Consider the following 8,155-nt stretch of genomic DNA (forward strand, 5'->3'; position numbering starts at 1 on the left):
AATAGATAGATAGATAGATATAGATAGATAGATAGATAGATAGATAGATAGATAGATAGATAGATAGATAGATAGATAGATAGATAGATAGTCCAGCATCTTTGTAACCATGGTCAGTTTAGTAACATTTGATGTTAAACTTTGGCCTATTTAAATAAAACCAGCAGTGAATTATTATTGCACTTGTATTCTCTCTCTCTCTCACTCACACACACACACACACACACACACACACACACACACACACACACACACACACACACACACACACACACACACACACACACACATGTTTGTTGTCAAAGTTTGACCTGTTGAATTGTGTATTTCTCTGTAGTTGCCGACTGGCTGAAGTGAACTGACATCAGGGCAGCAGGTCGAACACAGGTTATATATGTGGCTTCCCTTTGATCCTTTGATCATTGGAAGATCACAAAAGGATCAATGCCTACTTTTTCCCTTTTATCTGAATCAAAGAATGATTCCCCCCACGTTGTGCGTGTGTGTGTGGGGGGGTATCTCTGTGTGTAATTACCTCTTGGCGCCACCAGGGGAAAGATTACGTCTTTGAGCATGTCCTGACATTTACTTAATGTTGTGTTGCCATGGTAACGCACCACAACTAAAGCGTTTGCTGTTGTCTTGCTGCTAAAATGCTACTCATCGCGTTGACCAATCTAGTGTCCAACATTGGTGTGAAACTCAGAGCTCAGGGAACTCCAGAAGATCCAGGAATCAGGTCGAGATCAAAAGAGGTTTTAACATCAAAGAGTTGTTTTTTCTGATTAAATAAAGGATGTGAATGAATGTAGTAACCTGCAGATTATGCTTCAGTGCATCCAGCAGGGGGCGCTTGGATCTGCACGGGTTTGATCTGAAAGTTCAAAGAATGTCGGTCTGTGTTTCTGGTTTCCTGTCGCACCAGGAAACTACGACTTTTTACAGAACACAGCGGTTGGGCAGCACCAAACAATAAATCCGCGTCCAGGCTGAGTAGACCCAGAATTTTCACATCAGAACTGGGCGGGACAAGAAAGGGGAAAGTTCTAGACAACTATTGAGCCGAACGCCAACGTTCCTCAACATATTTCTATTGTTCATCAGAAACTCACGTCAGTACTAAAACCAGCTGAATACTCGAGTTTTGATTCTATTGAATTTGGAATCAATCAGTTGCGTCTAAGATCGTCTGGACGGTTCCGACTGGAGGTAAAGATCTGAACAAAGTGCAGAACATTTGGAGCTGTCAGGGAGAACAACAACATTACTTACTTTTACCTTTCAACCAAGTGAGAAGGGATAAAAAGTCCCTGTGGGTTCAGGAGGAGCCCCCATCCTGTCACGTCCTACACCTGTGAATCAGGAGGCTTTCGGGTCGTTCCCAGTAACAGGTGGAAACGTTCCCTCAAAAGTAGAGTCGGCTCAACTCTGCTTTTGCATTAATGTGGTGGATGGAGGCAGAGCCCAGAGCTCCGAGTGAGGACATCTGACATCTGCTCCACCACCACAGACACCTTCTTCCATGGTCCAAACACAAATGAACTCATTAAAAGTATCATTTTTACCCCGACAACATAAATGTAAACTGATTTATTCCATCATTCTGCTGTAAATCAGCTGATTAATGTCCTAATTTTCTGTTTCACTCTGGAAAAAACATCAATAAAATCCATCCAAACAAAAAGAGCACGTTTATTCTCATCAGCTGGTCCAGACGTTTTCATCATCAACCAAATCGATCATGCTGATTGATAACAATGAGCCCAGATAATTCTGGGATGTTCCTTAAGAAGTCACATGATCCGATGGCATCACAAACAGAGAACATGTGATGTTGACGTTGATCAGATGGTGAGCTGATCAATAAAGAACAGGCTTAAACAAGTCAAACAAAACAACAATTGTAACGTAATGATCAATGGAGAAACTGATCAAATGCTGTGAAGGTCAGTAGCTGTGACGTCTCTCTGCAGCAGACGTGTTTCTTCCTGCAGACGAAAGTTGGAAGCAGATTAGAAAAAAGGAACTGGATCAAAGGTTCAAGCAGTTCTAAGAACCGTTGCTTCAGGTGCACAAGGTGAGCTCACAGGTGAAGAGATGCAGCACAGCACAGGTGAGCAGCAGAGGAACCAGCAGAGGCACAGCAGCACTGCCCACGTTGGACGGTGAGGTGGTGGTGGCGCTGCGGCTTTGACACTGTTGTCCTGAAGAGTCTGACGTGTCTTTACACTTCTGACTGTGAAGAAAAGCAACAACATGTTAACGGAGCCAAGACACCAGCAGTGGCAGCCATCAACAGCCATCAACAGCCATCAACAGTCAGCAACAGCCATCAACAGCCATCAACAGCCATCAACAGCCATCTACAGTCATCAACAGCCATCAACAGCCATCAACAGCCATCTACAGTCATCAACAGCCATCAACAGCCATCAACAGTCATCAACAGCCATCAACAGTCATCAACAGCCATCAACAGCCATCAACAGCCATCAACAGCCATCAACAGTCATCAACAGCCATCTACAGCCATCAACAGCCATCAACAGTCATCTACAGTCATCAACAGCCATCAACAGCCATCAACAGTCATCAACAGTCATCTACAGTCATCAACAGCCATCAACAGCCATCAACAGTCATCAACAGCCAACAATCATCAACAGTCATCAACAGCCAACAATCATCAACAGTCTTCAACAGGCAGGCAGACAGACAGACAGGCAGACAGACAGACAGACAGACAGACAGACAGACAGACAGACAGGCAGGCAGACAGGCAGACAGACAGACAGACAGACAGACAGACAGACAGACAGACAGACAGACAGACAGACAGACAGACAGGCAGACTCACAGCTGTTTCTGCAGGAACTGCTGACTGGACTCGCAGGCTTTGTTCTGACTCTGAGCTGCCATCATCTGACTCTCTGCCGCCACCTTCAGGCTGAGGCAGGAGTCCGTCTGGTGGAGGAGCTGGGTCACGTTCTCCTGCAGAGCCTCCACAGTTTCTGAAGACAGGACAAGAAAGCAGAAAACGCCACCGGTCAGCTGTGGCTGCTGTGGGAGGTGAGCACACACAGACCCCAGAGCAGATGAAGGTGAAAAATAAAAACGTTGGGCTGATTTGGCTCCATACAGCGAGACCTGCACACTCGGACCACTCTCCGTGGGTGAGGCTGTGTCTCGGGGACCTGAGCCAAGACGACTTCCTGCTGAGAACAGCGGAGGGAAGTGGCAGATTCCTGAGATTGTGTGAACAAGCGGCTGCTGATAACCTTCAGCTCCTGTTTGATGAGGCCCTGGTGAATGTTGCAGAATCGCTCCCGCTCAGATGGTGAATCAGGAAAAATGTTTTGCTCCAGTATCTCAAAGTTTGATTGACAGTCTAAATCGGTTCTGAATGCTTCTCTGCCTTCAAAGCATCATTTTCTGGCAGAGACCTCACAGAACCTGGTCTAGAGTTCTGATAACAGACCATTTCCTTATATGAGCACAGAGACCAGATCCAAAATCCAAACCTGCTGTTCCCTGGACACACCCTTAACAACAACAGTTCCCGTGGCAACTGTAGAACACAACAGAACACAGTAAACCCAGCAGAGGACACTACCGGACCTGAGTGCTGGCTCACCTCTGCTCCTGGTTGGATGATCCCCTGATCTCATTTAAGGTTTTGTCCTTCTTTAGTTGGATCAATTTTTAATTTGGGATAAAACTTTCTGGGACCTTCTTTGCGGAATTCACTGACTCTCAAGTTGTCATGGCAACAGAGGGGAAAATCTTGCTAAGAATAGCACTGTGGTGGCATGTGGAGAACGTCTCCTTTCATGGCTGCGCTGGAGTTTTTCCTACCTTCTTTCAGGCGGAGCTTCACTGTGAGGTTGGCCTCCGCCTGACGGGACTCCTCCAGCATTTCCAGCAGAACAGTGATGTTCCTGTTCAGGAGGCCCTGAAACAAGCAGATGGAGAAAGTTACAAACCCTGTTGGCGTGGAGGCGTGGCGGTCAGCAGCGTTGCTTCACAAGAACAAGGTCCAGTTTCCACCAGCATTAAAAGCAAACAGGTCAGGTTAATCAACAGTGGTGGCGGCTCAGATTGACCCCCCCCCCATCTGACCTCAAAAGAAAGTGACAAACACTTCAGCTCACATAAAACCTGTAAATATCACAGCTGCTTCAGAACTTTCACGGTCCAGAGCAGAACTACCAAATTCTTGTCTTCAAATGTGTTCCCAGCATGCAGCAGGCTGAGGTGGATTAACCACAGGTGCTTTGATCTCTGAGCAATGTAAAATTGATCACATGATCAACAGCCCTAACCCGAACATCTGCAGATGATTTGGGGTTTTGGTTGAGATTCATTTATTCTGAAAGGTCAGACCAGGAAGTGAGGACACAAACACACACTTGGGAGGAGGGGAACACAAGTCAACAGGCAGGTTTTCCGACCAGTGACTCAGGACACAAAAAGTTTAAACAAGGAGCAGTTTAAGATGGAAAATTCACATCCCAAAGGGTAACAGCTCATGAAGAGCAAGGGGCGGGGCGAGGGGCGGAGTGGGGCGTGAGGTGGGCGGGGCCGGATACTGTAAAGGGCATGTTAGGACACTGGCGCTTGGGGGGAAGGGGCGGGGCTTAGAGACTGTGTGGCAGTTGCCTGAACACTCTCAGTTTTTGTTTGGAGGAAATGAAAGTGAAGATGAACGCTGAGCTCTAAGGATCAAAATGTTCAAATGTGAGACAACCAGCTGGTTTTTAATAAACAAACCTTACAGTTCAGCTGTGAGGAACATTCAAACTCATCACCATCCTCATCCTCGTCCTCATCATTACATGTTACATGAATCCTTTAATACCACTTTGGACCTCTAGAGTTGGTCCTTCGTGTTAGCATTTATGCTAACAGCGGAAAAAACAACATGACCACATGTCATTTGTTTTTCACCCACTTTGTGGTGAGGGATGTGTTACCCCTGTGGCTTTAGATAATGTTACACGTGAAGCTTCAGGACTCAGCTGTAGCCATTGTGGTCTATGCAGTGACAAAGAAGAGGTTCTCACCTGTTCCTGCTGACACTCCTCCAGCGTGCTGTTGGTGGCGCTGAGGCGTTCCAGTAGCAGCGAAATCTCAGTCCTCTGCTTGTCCCGCTGCTGTCTCTCTGCCTTCAGTAGGTCCTCCAGCGCCACCTTGTTCTTGTTCCACACCACTTTGGCTGCCTCCATTTTCTCAGTGACTTCCAGCAGCTCCGCCCGACACGCGGTTGAACCTTTCCAGTCCGGAGAGGTGGCCCATACAACAATCACAACAAGTGAGATGATGGACCATAGTGCCAGCAGCACCAGGACGGCGTTCTTCACCTTCTGCGATGAGCTTTTGACGACAGGAGCCATGTAGACCATCTCCCTCTGAGTTTGTCAGGTGGAAGTGAGCTGTACTTTCCCTTCAGTCACAGCAGGAACAGGGGGAGGGCCTACTCACGGGGTACCAGCCCCCCAGCTCAGAGCACCACACCCCAACACATCCACACCCACCTCTCCTCCCGCTCCTTTTCCCTTTTCCCTTTTCTGTTTCTGTTTTCTGTCTGTGTGTGTGTGTGTGTGTGTGTGTGTGTGTGTGTGTGTGTGATAGAGATGTAATTGGTTCACAGCTGCATTTTTCAGTAGCCAGTTCCTTTGACAGCTGTGTCACCCTGCGGACGTTAACCTGCTTTAACCCTTAGGCCACACCCCCTTAGACCACTCCCCTTCATGCCACACACAGTTAAGCAACAGAAAACGGTCCCATGGGACTCTCTCTCCCTCTCCCTTTCTCTCTGAGTGCATGCTGGCAGTTTGCTGGAGAGCGTGCTGAGTTTGCCGAGAGTTTGTGAGTTTTTTCCCGACTAACCTCCCCTTCTTGGCGGTGTGTCTGCACTATCATCTGGGTGGTTGTTGTCGGGTGGTTTGGTGGAGGAGTGGAGTGGTGTTTCGTGAAAGAGGAGCGACTGGTGGCTGAGTTGGTGGCGAGGGGGGGTGACTCTGAATGGCACGTACCTGCAGGTGCCCCCGCTTGCTGCTCCCTCTACTCGGGTCACCGTCTCAGGTGTTCCCCCGTTTATTACTAATGAGGCTCTGGAGCAGGAACTGCAGCGTTTTGGTAAGATGGCGAGTGGTCTGAGGACCGTGGGTCTGAGGACCGTGGGTCTGAGGACCGTGGGTCTGGGCTGCAGGAGTGACAAACTGAAGCATGTGCTCTCGCTCAGGAGGCAGTGCTTCATGTTCCTCACCTGTCGATTTGAACTACCTCGATTTGGTTGTCCACAGAAACCAGTCGTATTGTGTCCCGGACAGGTCAATTATGGACAACCTATTTTTAATGAGAGACTTGTTTGACCTTTGTAAACTGTACAACATTTATGCCGGGTGATTTCCTCAGACCAGGAGAAGGCCTTCGACAGGGTCGATCACGGTTTTTGGGACGTTTTTTTGTCTCTCTTGTCTCTGCTATACAGGGATGCTTGTTTGGTGAAGGTTAGTGGTGGGCTGAGCTGTCCAGTGAATGTCCAACGGGGAACAAGACAGGGATGTCCTATTTGTGGACAGTTACATTCATTGGCCATTGAGCCTCTTCTAAGCGACTTAAGCTAGGCTGTCGGGACTTTTGTTACCTGGTCTTCCTCAGCGTCCCAGTTGGTGGTGTCGGCTTATGCTGATGACATTAATGACTCCCTCTGAAATGTGCAAATAAATGTAAATAATACATGTAAAGGTATTTTTCAATCTTTCTCTCCCTCCCCCCATCTCTCTCCCTCCCTCTCTCTCTCCCTCCTCTCTCTCTCCCTCTCTCTCTCTCCCTCTCTCTCTCCCTCCCTCTCTCTCTCCATCCCCCTCTCTCCCTCTCTCTCTCCCTCTCTCTCTCTCTCTCTCTCTCCTCTCTCTCTCTCCCCCCCTCTCTCTCCCTCTCTCTCTCTCTCTCATGTTTTACTGCGACTTCCTGCATCAGTTGATGATGAAGTTGGCGGTTGTGTGCATGATGCTGCGGTTGCTCAGTGGTGAGTTCACAGTCTCCAGTTTATTCCATTATCGCATCATTTGTTGTAGTATTTTGGCTGACTGAAGAAACCTCAATTTTATTCTGAAAATATCACATGACTCAATTTACAAACAACAGCTGCTTCTCCTTAATTAACTGATTTATGGTCAAATGAGCATTGAAATTACATTTGACACTTTACATTTTAATTTGAAAGGTTAATCTTCTGCAGACAAATGAAGTCTTTTCATTTGGAATTTTCCCTTGATGAAGTCTGTATCATATCTGACTTCCTGTAGGACTGGGGGCAGAGGAACAGGCCTCCACTGTGAAGGTGAGAGTTGGGGGGGACGTCACCCTGCAGTGCCCCCTGCTGCTCACTGCCGGCAAGACCCTGAGCTGGTACAGGATGCTGTCAGGACAGGGTCCTGAGCTGGTCCTGTCCACCAAGTCCCGCTCGGATCTGAAGTTTGGACCTAGTTTTGGTCCGGAAAGAGTCCGGATGACGGCTGACGGCTCTCTCGTGCTGCAGGCGGCCCAGCGGAGCGACTCTGGCGTTTATTTCTGCAGCGTGGCCCCGAAACATGAGCAGGAGAAGAAGAGTCGGCTAACAGTCGGCTAACAGTCGGCTAACAGTCGGCTAACAGTCAGTCTACTGTCGATCACTACAGGACGAAACTGTAAATGTGATGATGTGAACGGCTTCAGCCGGAGAACCAATAACTGACAACAGAATAATAAAGTGTGTTTAAAGGAGTGTTTTTGTTATTACCATGTTATTAGTGTGGGATTGTTCTGCAGCTGCACAAGTGCTGTTTCTCACTTTTAGGTCGTTCGTGTTTTTGTTTGTTGGATTTGTCCAACGTGGGAAACGGTTGTAACGTCTGTGTGGACCAGCGCTTCCTGTTTGCGTGAGCTGACAGAAGACAGTTGTCCTTCTGTTTCCTGTCGTATCATCCAGCCTCTGAGGTGCGTTGGGATTAAAGCTTCCGCAGGTCTGGTAGGTCTGCAACATTCTCCAGTCAGCAGCTGCTCCCGAAGACCTCTGAAGACCTCTGAAGACCTCTGAAGACCTCTGAACTGATCCTGGAACCCTTCTGGAGATGATCCCACCTCTGGTCTTCATCTACCTGCTGCAGTA

General features: G+C 48.1%; 1 protein-coding gene and 1 gene segment (V, D, J or C); one reads left to right on the top strand and one right to left on the bottom strand.

Moving 5' to 3' along the window:
* Nucleotides 1-1,668: 1,668 nt before the first annotated feature.
* si:ch211-1a19.3 (uncharacterized) lies at nucleotides 1,669-5,485 on the bottom strand. The gene is made up of 5 exons (XM_057038501.1): nucleotides 5,064-5,485; nucleotides 3,856-3,952; nucleotides 2,858-3,011; nucleotides 2,088-2,236; nucleotides 1,669-1,988 (listed from the first exon to the last, which is right to left on the bottom strand). Coding segments are annotated over exons 1-5 (741 nt in total). The 5' UTR covers nucleotides 5,403-5,485; the 3' UTR covers nucleotides 1,669-1,986.
* A 282-nt stretch (nucleotides 5,486-5,767) lies between these two features.
* Nucleotides 5,768-7,771, top strand: LOC130528796 (T cell receptor alpha variable 13-1-like). The segment is given in 3 exon segments: nucleotides 5,768-5,868; nucleotides 6,985-7,033; nucleotides 7,314-7,771. Coding segments are annotated over 2 exon segments (369 nt in total).
* Nucleotides 7,772-8,155: the final 384 nt, after the last annotated feature.

This window comes from Takifugu flavidus, chromosome 7 (genome assembly GCF_003711565.1).
Source record: "Takifugu flavidus isolate HTHZ2018 chromosome 7, ASM371156v2, whole genome shotgun sequence".
Taxonomy (NCBI): Eukaryota; Metazoa; Chordata; class Actinopteri; order Tetraodontiformes; family Tetraodontidae; genus Takifugu; species Takifugu flavidus.